The sequence below is a fragment of the Acipenser ruthenus genome, chromosome 3, assembly GCF_902713425.1.
Source record: "Acipenser ruthenus chromosome 3, fAciRut3.2 maternal haplotype, whole genome shotgun sequence".
NCBI classification, from domain to species: domain Eukaryota; kingdom Metazoa; phylum Chordata; class Actinopteri; order Acipenseriformes; family Acipenseridae; genus Acipenser; species Acipenser ruthenus.
In genome coordinates, this window is record NC_081191.1 from 36,183,175 (window position 1) to 36,195,095 (window position 11,921).

The 11,921-nt window shown below is 35.0% G+C and overlaps 1 protein-coding gene across 1 annotated transcript in view; it reads right to left on the reverse strand.

Moving 5' to 3' along the window:
- The window catches only part of nek10 (NIMA-related kinase 10), a 56,516-nt gene extending 44,836 nt beyond the window's left edge, over nt 1-11,680 (reverse strand). The window contains exons 1-14 of the mRNA XM_059012837.1: nt 11,574-11,680; nt 8,737-8,847; nt 8,323-8,383; nt 7,825-7,964; nt 7,450-7,548; nt 6,087-6,171; nt 5,725-5,766; nt 5,052-5,130; nt 4,881-4,948; nt 4,568-4,647; nt 4,186-4,272; nt 3,644-3,868; nt 890-1,029; nt 297-358 (exon numbers count right to left, since the gene is read on the reverse strand). Coding sequence (XP_058868820.1) covers nt 297-358; nt 890-1,029; nt 3,644-3,868; nt 4,186-4,272; nt 4,568-4,647; nt 4,881-4,948; nt 5,052-5,130; nt 5,725-5,766; nt 6,087-6,171; nt 7,450-7,548; nt 7,825-7,964; nt 8,323-8,383; nt 8,737-8,810 — 1,242 coding nt within the window. The 5' untranslated portion in view covers nt 8,811-8,847; nt 11,574-11,680. The remainder of the gene's footprint in view (nt 1-296; nt 359-889; nt 1,030-3,643; nt 3,869-4,185; nt 4,273-4,567; nt 4,648-4,880; nt 4,949-5,051; nt 5,131-5,724; nt 5,767-6,086; nt 6,172-7,449; nt 7,549-7,824; nt 7,965-8,322; nt 8,384-8,736; nt 8,848-11,573) is intronic.
- Nucleotides 11,681-11,921: the final 241 nt, after the last annotated feature.

Consider the following 11,921-nt stretch of genomic DNA (forward strand, 5'->3'; position numbering starts at 1 on the left):
CAGCACATGTTCACTTTTTTATTTGAATTGTTATGTTATTTTAACTACTGAAACTCAAAGTTAGTTCAGCGTGCAAAATAAATCCAAGATGGACTTCCGGTTAAAACTGATTAATAAAACCCATTTAGATTTTCTTCTGTTTAAATTTAAAAATACAATGGGGGGGGGGGGGACGGGGGGGGGGGGACACCCCAGCCAACATGATGTGCTGGGGCCCAAAATTTCTCTCGACGGGCCTGCAACCTCGCTATAGTATTATTCTCTATGTTTGTGACCTCAGATAACGTAAAGTCTACCTGGACAACTTGGTGAGCATTAGTATCATTTAGAACAAGTTCCGTCAGAGCAGCACAGCAGGCTGAAATGAAAATGAATGGAAACAGATTACACAATGATACACAATTGTCAAACACTACTGAAATATCTGTATTGCAAATGACAGCTTTTTACAATGTATGGTTCAGACAACATGCAGATATTATATGATATTATGATACAACAAGACAATGAATAAAATAAGTGTTCAAAACTGATTGATGACGAAGGACACATATCAAAACAATTGTGGTTATTTGGGGTAAAAGGTACTACACAGCGGCTGCCACAGTAAGTTGTGTGTTTTGTTGGAAACCCTACAGTCTGTTCACCATCATAAGACAATTCTAACTATAAAAATATGCACACCAAGTAAGGACTGTTAAGGCATATTTTATGTTATGTTTTCATCACCCATAGACAGTAATAGCTGGTCTTCAGAATGTCTGCTTTAGTGTGTGTATCCCTGTCACCTATGCTTATGAGATATGTGGACAGTATTCAGTCCCTACAGTTAGCTGCAGTTATCAAATGACAAAATACTTCATTTGAATTCTAAACCCAAAATGCCTACCTGCTTGCAGTGACACTATGTTTTCCCGGATCTCTTGAGGACTCAGCTCTTCTGATATGTGCTGCTGCTGAATTCTTCCAGAAGCGTTTGCACTGGATAAACTTCCGATTGAGGACCGATCAGATACAAATTCTCTGTCTCTATAGGAAAGGCCAAAAAAAGAAAAAAATGCTAGTTTCACTTTAAGGTAGGTATTGGTAAACAAACACCCTATAAATATTTGGTGTAAGAATGTAGTTTTCTGTTAGGGAGAGAAATTCTCCTTCCAAATGCAAATGGACTAATTAATATTAAAATACTGGAGGGTACATTTAAATGTTTCTGTCTGCGTTTCAATTTGGCCTTGCACGACTTGCTGACATCGTGCAGCTTTCTTACACTGGGTTGAGGTTGTGTTGAAGAACCGCAAGTGCAGCCTGCCTCATTTGGCCACAAAAAACATATAATAAAAAAAAAAAAATCATCAAAAACATTTCTTGACGGCATATATATATATATATATATATATATATATATATATATATATATATATAGTAGCTTCAGCAATTTTGATCCTTATGGTAGTCTACGAACTAAGCTAAAATCCACCACTAGGTTAATCCAGTACATTTTTCAAAATACTGGTAGTAAATCTACAATAGGCTACCCCACAATTCCCACTACATAATATTATTATACTACTAATACTACTACGACTACTACTACTACTACTACTAATAATAATAATAATAATAATAATAATAATAATAATAATAATAATAATAATAATAATAAAAACCTGAATCCGACTTATCAAAAACCTTAATGTCAACTTTCGGTATTATAAACGAGATGTGATTTTTAAACATCAAAACACATCTCAAAATAATGCAACATTTGGCATGACACCATACTTAATACTTTTAGAGATGTCGTGAGTCAGCATTTATATGCACAGCAGCTGAAGATTCAATTACTTCCGGATTGGCTAGAAAATTAAAAAACCCAAAGTCTGTTGCACAGTGAAGTATAGAAATATTTCGGTTTTGAGGTGGCTGATGATGGAATAGTAAAACAATATAACAAGACCTTATTTTTCTCCATGGATATTGTGAAGCAAAGCACCACTAAGTTAAAGTAAGTTATTGCTTTTCATATGCAAATATCTGTTAACGTCTACATATGTATACAGTAGAGAATCAATTATCTGATCTTTAATCAACCGTACTGTCTAATCAACCGAACGCACCTGTAAGCACATGATGAATTACGTGTGGTATATTATACATACAGCTTCTGCTGCTAAAATGGCTACGAGATTTAGCTACCATTTAGCAGGAAGAGTAGTGCTGTGTCATGGTAGGCCAGGACGGGGGCTGAGGTCAGCACATGTCGGAGTCGGCAGAACGTGCGGTCACATTCCTCAGTCCAGCTGAACCTCTTCCCCTTCTCGGTGATGGAGTGCAGTGGGCGGGCGATGTCAGCAAACCCAGAAAGCCCCTCACTTGGTGGACTGACATCGGCGTTGGCCACCCCAACGGAACGCAAATACGACTGTGAGGGTTATGTGAGTCAGTGTTTTTCTTATATTTTCAATTTCGTACTCTTTTAAAAACGTTTGTTTAAATTATTGTTATTGTTATTGTGTGAATCTCATTTTTTTATGTGTCCATATCTTTGTTTTAAATGTAGCCTATTATTGTACGCTTTACAGTGCTTGTTCTAAGTAATGATAAATATGGCAGCTGCTGACATTGTGCCACAGGCACTGCACACTGAAGAAGGTGATGACATAGGAAGGAGTCTAATATGAAAACAATATTAGTCATGTTCATACGTTTGAACATAACTAATATCAACAAATTTGGGGGTACAAACATGATCTTTTTGTCCTTGGTAGGTACCTATGATAGATGCTACTTAAAGCTAGTGTACAATTAACTACATCCTATTGCTAAAGGACAGAAAAGTCTAGGCTTAATGCAATCAGCTGTCCGATGACCAAACACAAAAATAACAAGTGTAAAGGATGAAAAAAAAAATCTATCTGTGCTTTGCAAAGAGCTTAGTTACTAAACTATAAAATACTATCATTTTATTAATGAAATGGCAATAATCTGAAACACTGAATAAATTGTGTCACTTAAAAAAATAAATACTGAATGAAGAGGTCTCTAAACCCCTTGTACTACATGCTTATTTTTTTCTATTCAGTCAAAGAAGCTTGCCAGGGCTACTTTCAGCAGATCTCAGTTGTTAATAAAGAATTGCTTAGTATGACCTTTAATTATAGTAGAAAGTTGTGAGCTGAGGTTACATCACAAATGGGATCTTCAGTGCTGAAGTCTTGTGAACTAAGGTATGGCTTTCGGACTTGTTTCAATGCAAAAAACTGTAGTTTTTGGTCAATATGCATGGCTTTTTAATGTGAGAAGGTGATTTATCCACCTTTTAAGGTGTACCATGTTTTGGCCGTGCACTTTCTATAGCGTGAGGAATGGGCATGATATGTGCGTGCTATGTCACATTCTCACAACAATCAAGAGAGAATTTGGAGCTTCTAAATTACTATTCCTGCCTGTACCCTAAAACCCTTATCATTATTCCTACAATTACAATATTCTGAAGTCCTTTTATATCAGGATAATATACTGTACAATTTTCCCTTCATTTTCACTGTGATAATAATAGTGATCCCTGATGACATGCACTTGTACTTCTTTTATTAATTGGTTGCAGTGTTTCAGCTGATGTTAAAAAAGGTGTAAGACTTGCCCCTGTAAAATATGCAGAAGTTGCTTGATGCCCCCCCAGATCCGTATCTCTGCACTGGTTTCGGGGTCCTCACAGAGCTGCACCAGGATCCACACCACACTCCACAGCAGCTTAAGGTGCTCCGAGTGAAGCAGGCTCAGCAGAATGGGAACCCCTTCATAGACCTTCACCTGCTCCCTCACCTGGGCATCTGCACAGAGAAGCCGGAGCAGCTCAGCTGCCATCCTGGGGAGACACACAGGGGGACATTGGGAGAAGCAGGTTTTAGAAACACATGGGGTTCAGCCCACCAGCCGCCAACGTAAGGCTATTTAAATAGTGTAATTACTCAGAAACAAAAACACTTTAAGATTGTTGCTGACGTCATACAGATTTATATTCTAAAAATGAAACATTAATGAAGAGTGTGGTTAGAAGATGTTTCCCACAAATCAGCTTACTACGGTACTTGTCTGTATGATCCGATAGTTAAGTTGTCTAAAATACATGTTTATCACTCCTAAACAAAATGTTATGAGAGTTTTAAAGAAAAAATGACATACCTTTTTGAGAGCAAATCATATTCCTGTAACATCATCAACAGGTTTTCCACAATGGCGAGCTCTCCTATCTTCATTTTATTCTCTGGGCTACGACAAGGGACAAGGAACATACATGTTTTAGAAGTAACTGCAAATTGTTATTTTTTTTTTTAACATAGCTTTCTGTTTGACTCAAACTAATGTTGAAGAAGACTAATTGCAAAGTTGACCTATTTGTTTATTGAAAGTGATATTGCTATCATTTTTACCCAGGAGGGTCTCCCCATCAGAAAGTGACAATCATTTATAACAGAATTGTTACTAGACCAACAAATGTAAAATTACTAATGTAATTGCATAGACATGCTATATTATACATGTAAAAAAAATATACAAAAGTTACCTTTCTGCTAAGCTAGTTAGAGCCAAAAGAGCACCCAACAGTACACTGTTGTCCCTGGCTGCAAGGAGTTTGACTAAAGTCTACAAAGAAAGATTATTGTGTTAAAATAGTTACAAGAACAATTCTGCAGTACGTAAAAAAAAAAAATCATTATCCAATTTAAAAATGATTTAAAAATACCCTATATTGTCCCTTGTCTTGTCATCACAAGCATTTTACATTTGTTTCAACTGAGCAAGTGAGAGCTTGTTTTACTGTATTAGCACCTCAGCCAACAAGGCATTGCAAAGGATGCTTCAGACTGAAAGCCTACCTTGTGAGCCCCAGATGCAACAATCCATTCTCTTTGCTCTGCAACTGCAGCCAGTTTTTGAAATATATCTAAACGGAAAATAAGAGATAACTTTGCTGACAACGTATAACTTAGTGCAGTCTTTTTCTATGTAATTTAGATCAGATAATGAAGAATCATGAAAAAGCTTACATGTTATATTGACCAGTCTGTCCACAAGAAACAGCTGTTCTCCACATTCCAGATATCCATTTGCAACTGTCTCTGTGTACTAGTGACAAACATATTGTTTACACTGATTTTAATAAACAGATTCCCCACACCTAATTTATGGTCCTATACTGTTCTTTTCAGCTCTAATCACCTCCCTGTGCTTAGCAATACACCCTGTCCCCTTGGAATAACTAGGTAAATTGACTGGATTTTTTATTTCATGAATCTTTCTTTATGACTCATTAAATCAGATTCCATTTAGTATGTAATTAGACCCCACATTCTGCCCATAGCACAGTGTAATAATCTGTGACCTAAACTTCAATGAATAACTATAGTTATATTGAACAAACAAGAAATCAGGTAAATGTATAATCAGTCAAGACTGTTCATGGCATTTAAAATACAACAATACTGTTGCACATGTGTTTCTCGTTCAGTATTTAATCAGTATTGAATTCTAAAGTATTCAGTATTCAGAATTCAGCTTGTAGATTGTGAAGTAGACTGTTGATTGGGTAACGTAATGTATATTCCTATGCAATTTAAGTGAAATATTTAGTATAATACAGTAGGAACACAGCACTAGATGAATCAAATGAATATTCACAAAACATAATTACAGGAAACATGATAATTATTATTTTATTACCTTTGCAAGACAAACAACCCCTTGAAGCTCATGAAATTCTTTCTAAAAGAAAAGAAAAAAGTCAGTATAGATATTAAAAGCACTGTAGTACCTATATTTCTGTAAAGATGTTTTTTTTAACAAACATTTTATTCTTCCAAACCACTCAAAATCTAACTTTTGGGAAATGTGTACTTTACATCTGGACAGCAAGTGTTATTGTGTGTTTGTTGAAGATTTGAAGTTACTTTACTATGCTCCTCAATATTTTTACAAAGTAGTGTGCTAATGGAATCAGAAACAACAGGCTCAAATAAAATACAGTTGTCAAGTGTATTTATAATGTTTTAAAAAGGAAAGTCTATGTAGGGTATAACACATACCTGGTAAAATGTCTCTCTCATTAGTAATCGCAGACATATCAACACTCGCAGGAAGTTATCAGGAGGGGCTTGATTAATCCACTCACTGAAATTGAGATGGTACAGTAGTTGCAAACAAAATGTGTACTTTAGGCACACAGAGCATACTATAATAGTTTATTTTTTTACTGAAACTACAATTATAAAACTACTACTACTAATAATAATAATAAGAAGAAGAAGAAGAAGAAGAAGAAGAAGAAGAAGAAGAAGAACTGTCAGGCAGTTTAACAGCTTCCAAGCTCAATACTAGTTGGAAATTGTGGCAAGCTGTAAAACTGCAGCACAAGTGTCAGTAACAGATCAGTTTTATGGAGCAGTTTCAATTCAAAATACTACATTTGTTCATTACCTCACAATGCTTTATAACTTTAAACACCATAGTAACCATGACCCTATCTACACACAGTAAGGAGTATAACCTAATTTTACATATAACCTTAAGGAGAGGTCAAAGGTCACAATCAAGGTAATTTTTGAATAGAGCATATATGGGTTCCTAAATGTGTTGTATAGTAACCATAACCCTATGTGCACTTTGTAAGGAGTTATACGCTAGTTTTACATTTGACCAAAGATTTTGAAAGGTTTTTAAAGAAATGCGTCAGGTGGCCATATTGGTTTAGGCACAAACACCATTTTTGAAAAAGTCAATTGTATTGACATGGGGATGATGCTTGTCAACTTGGTAGTTAATCAAATAAACAATTTTTCAACTGAAGCGGTTTTAAATTTAAGAAGAAAATGTAGGTCTGGCGGCCATCTTGTTTTACAAAAGAACACAATTTTTCCCTATTTGAATTCCATTGTCCCCAGGATGATGCCTATCAAGTTAGGAGTTAGTTGGTTAAACAGTTTGCAAATAGAAGCCGTTTGATGTTAGGGGCGCGTTTTGGCAAATTTGGTGGCAGCCATTTTGATAGTTAAATTTATTGCAGCAACTTCTGCTTTACAAACTTGAAGCGGGTTTGGTTGCTGATGATGTAGGCAAAGTTTCAGATCAATCAGTTCACCGCTTCCCAAGAAGAAGATTTTGAAAAGTTTATAAAAGAAAATGCATCAGGCCACCATCTTGGTTGACACAAGAGCGCAATTTTTTAGCATCTGAATTGCATTCTGGCTTGGAAGCCTAATAATAATAATAATAATAATAATAATAATAATAATAATAATAATAATAATAATAATAATAATATGTATTCTTAAAAATGACCTACAACATATTGCAGATAAAGTCTTCAGTATTATCTTTGGTATAACAGAAGAATAACAACAATTTGGAAGTCAAAGCATAATAAAAAGTTGCATCATAGTTGCATCATACCTGCAAGTAAGTCTGTTCTTAACCAGGGCTCTGAATATTTCCAGAAACAGTTTGTGATGTGGCAGGCTGCTAAAACTTCTTTCATTTCTGTAAGTTGAACTTTTATTAATAAAAAGGAAAAAAAGAAACAGTTAAATTGCAAGATTATAGATCGAATCTTGACATTGTTCTTTAAAAGAAAAAGACAAGTAACTACAATTAACCTCATGTCATCCACATCTCTGGAATTAAGAATTCTCACAGCAAATTATCCATACGTTTAAATAAGTTTTGAGAACCAATCCTTGTAGCAGACCATCATAATTTAGGAATACCAAGAAATGAGACTTCTTATCATACCAACCAGCTATATAAAGTATATGGAGGGAGCTGTACCTAAAGGTTTCCAGTTCAGCTGCCTCAGTGGGTTGCTGATGTTGGCTCTTGTTTCTGTTTCCACTGCTCTTTGCTAAGGAGCATTGCTGATGAGATTTTATAGCACTGCTGCGGACACTGTTATGGCTCACAGCTGGCAACTGCAATTAAAAATTCAGAAATATTATTATTATTATTATTATTATTATTATTATTATTATTATTATTATTATTATTATTATTATTATTATTATTTTAACTGGATCTACCAAAAAAAAGTTTTACACCACCTTGAATTTTAGGATTGAGATATCATTAAAAAAAATTATGTTCACCATTGCTATTGTGTTATAAAAATATACATTTTTATATCGTTGCCCACCATGTGTAATTTCTACAGGGTGATGCAAAACCTTTGGCCATAGCTGTACACACCCAGTAGTTTAATCACATATGTTTTCTACAACTACAGGCTACTGTATATCCTGCAACGAATTAAATAAAACCTGTAAGAATTACCTGGCGTTTATTTGTTGGAACTGTAAGAATAGACAACAGTCTTTTAAGATCAGAAAATTCCCTGTGAATAAAAACAACAATATTCAGTATGCGAGATATCATCTTGTGCAGTTTGGACGAGACAACAACAAAGGTTAAATAGATAGAATGTTTTTCTTGCCTGTTTTCAAATATTTAAACTACAAAAGAATTATTTTAATCTTTTCAAAATCTATTTTCAAGTAGTTTGGATGATACAGTGCTGGCATTTTAGGGGTAGGGGGGAGTCACATTGCCACTGTTTGTGCCCCTGATCTTATCAAGCCTCCAATACCACAGCTTGTTAATGAGCACCAAAATCCACCCCTACATCACAATACACAATTATCTACAGTATTCTTAGGAACCTTAACATTCAAATAAAATGTCTCTTACCTGTCAGGGATCCCCTTCACTTTCTTTTCTGTTGTCCTGTCTGTTTGCTTTGCCTTTTTATCGTGGTCAGGCATTGTAAAACCTCTGGGTCTTTGAATTCAAAATGAATCCCTACAAATACAAGAATACATGCCACTATAAACTATACCAATGCTTTCACTGTTGAAACAATACTGTCCCTTTCTTATAACTTGCACTTTGAAATTGATGTACAAAATTATTTGTAAAAACAAGGGTTACAGTACTTACCTATCGATCAGATGCATACAACTTTAGGCAGCTTTTAAGAAAATAAAAAGTATTACTTAGTTTTCGCAATTCAGTCCATTGTCTTGGAAGTACTGTCTTAGAAGCACATTGGAAGTTAATAAATAACTTTGTGGTAAAAACATTCAAATGTAAATACTAACTAGTAGATAACATGGAGTTTAGTAAACCATCACCATGGCTCTGTAAGAAAAGTTATCTTGCTAGTTTTATACCGTGACATTAACATTGTTTTCTCACTGCAAACTTGGACAAAATGGGGGCAATCTTAATTATATGTATACAGTGGTAGATCTTACTAGAACTGCGTTGTAAGCCAGTCAAATAAAAAAAACTGATGTTTGTCATTATCAGCATAAGATTCCATTCATTGATGGGATGTGAAAGAAATGCATGGGTCATTCCACGCCAACTCAACCAGAAAAGGGACATTTCGTTGCCCGTCTCTCAGATTTTCCTAGAAATATTCACCTGGGGGTTTTCTGACATGCTGAGTTCAGAAATGATCGCCATTATTTTTTTTTTAATTTCCCCTTTGACCTGTGACCTTGCAAAGATCAACCTAAAGTGAGAAAGGGACCTTGACCAGAAAAATCACCCTGGGTGCAATTTAGATGCTACCATCATGTGTAGCACCTTGTTCTACTCGTATTGAATAGGGCTTTTCAGAAAGGAGCACCCTACTCTCTTCTGGCAAATTGCCAGACGAGGGGTAACTGACAAGTTGTATTCGAAATTCAACCTAACCCTTTACCCTGTAGGGGATGTTGGTCCTAAAATGTAAGTATTGCTGTAAGACCCTTAGGTACCAGTCTTCCAAATTCTGTGAAAAACACGTGGTTTCAAGTCCCACCACTGGTCATTAAACCCCCTTGAAATTTGAATTTTTGCTATTTGTACCAAGTTTAGTCCGTAATAACTTGCATGGGGGGATTCCAAAAAATCACCCAAAGATAGATGTTAATGAAATTTACAAGCAAAATATTATGGTATCCGGGGATTCTGGATTTTTGGCAGATTTTTGAAGTTGCTTTTGTCATGCATTCGAGCATTGCTTATAGCCACTTTGGTGAGGCTAAAGTGCCACATAGTACTGTCCAAACTGGCTATTTCTTCAATTGTGCATTCTCTGAGGATTGATCTAGAAGAAAAAGTAACAGTATGTGCTTCCACTGGCACTAGCTTGGAGCTGAGCTTGAAGACCTCCCAAACGAAAGACTTTCGGTTGTGCCTGAAATTGACTGATTGGCTAGCATGACTTATAAAAACTTTACTATTACTTTTTGTTTTTTAAAATCCAAGTAAGTAAGGTTTTGGTAGTTTCAAATGTGTCATCATAACAACGCTGTCCCAAGTCCCATATGCAAGTTCATAACCCCTCAGCTCCAAGCTAGTGCCATTAGACGATAAGAGGTGGATTCACACACTGCAATGAACACAGAAAGTGGAGATTATTTCTATGGGCTGTGGCCTTTTATAAAAGCACAAGGTAGCATATTTTTGACATAGTACATTTAAGAAATGCTACAGGACATAATTGTATGATGATGACAAGTTTGAAAATAAATACATGTCTCACATTTATGAAGGCACTAGGTTTTGATTAAATATGTTAATTTAACAAATAGGAACTTCAACAACAACAAAGGTTATGCTTCAACATTCCTCTTTTGATTATGCTATTTGTATAATGTTACTGCATGTAACTTCATACAATTATATGTATAATTTTCATGTAGTGTCACTGTAACTCAGGACAACAACACCGGCGTCTCTGTGTTTGTTTTACCTACAAATAATCTGCATGTTTGTACAATGATTTAAAATAATAATAATAATAATAATAATAATAATAATAATAATAATAATAATAATAATAATAATTCTTATAAGCCTATAAGGAATCATGGCATGAGCTAAAATTACAGGTTTAGTATCCCACACCCTATGTGTAAAAAACTTCTTCCTCTAAATACATATATTTTAATTAAGGTAATTTTACCACAACATTCAATCCTGAAAATAACTTATAACAATGGTTTAACATACAGTGAGTGCACAATACATGCTAGCTGCCTCTGTGCTGACAACTAGAAGACAGAAGACAGAAGAAAGTGCATTTTTGTTAATATATTTCTTTTTTCTTTTTTTTATCAGAGATTATATGATTCTCCTAGACATACTTGTTTTACTGCTCCAGAGGTGTGTATATATATATATATATATATATATATATATATATATATATATATATATATATATATATATATATATATATTAGCTCAAAGAGCCAGCTGAGTTACAGTGACACTACATGAAAATTATATAATATAAAATTATATATATAAGCTACTTTTATTTAACCAATACATCTACTACACACATTCACTCTCGTTGTATTATTTGCTTTGTTTGTATTTGATCGTGCAAGTCTGTGGCAGTTGGACAGAATAGACTGCCTCGGGTCACAGTCAACAGGACCTTGGACGTTGGAAATGCACAGTCAACATACTGTACAGTAACCCAGTAGTAACCTACTACAATAAACAGTAAAAAAAAATAGTACTTACCCTTCTCATGTCTTTAACTAAACTGTCACAATACTGCACTGTTAGATAGCCCCTTAGAAATATCGTTCTATTTTTTGCGGTCGTATATTCCAGCGACCTGTCACACTCCAGTTTATTTTCAATCAAACTCATTAAAGAACTCGCTGCCAGCTCTACTACAAATCAGGAAGCGCAGTCTTCAAATGAATGTCGAGGCCAGACCAATAATATGAAGCGATGTTACTGGGTTTGTTTGCCATGGAGACCGCTGACGCTCTGACTGGTAACCATGGAATTTCGAATGCAGAAAAGCACAATATTAAAAGTAAAAAGGAACCCATGATCGGCGAAGTTATGCTTAAATCATTG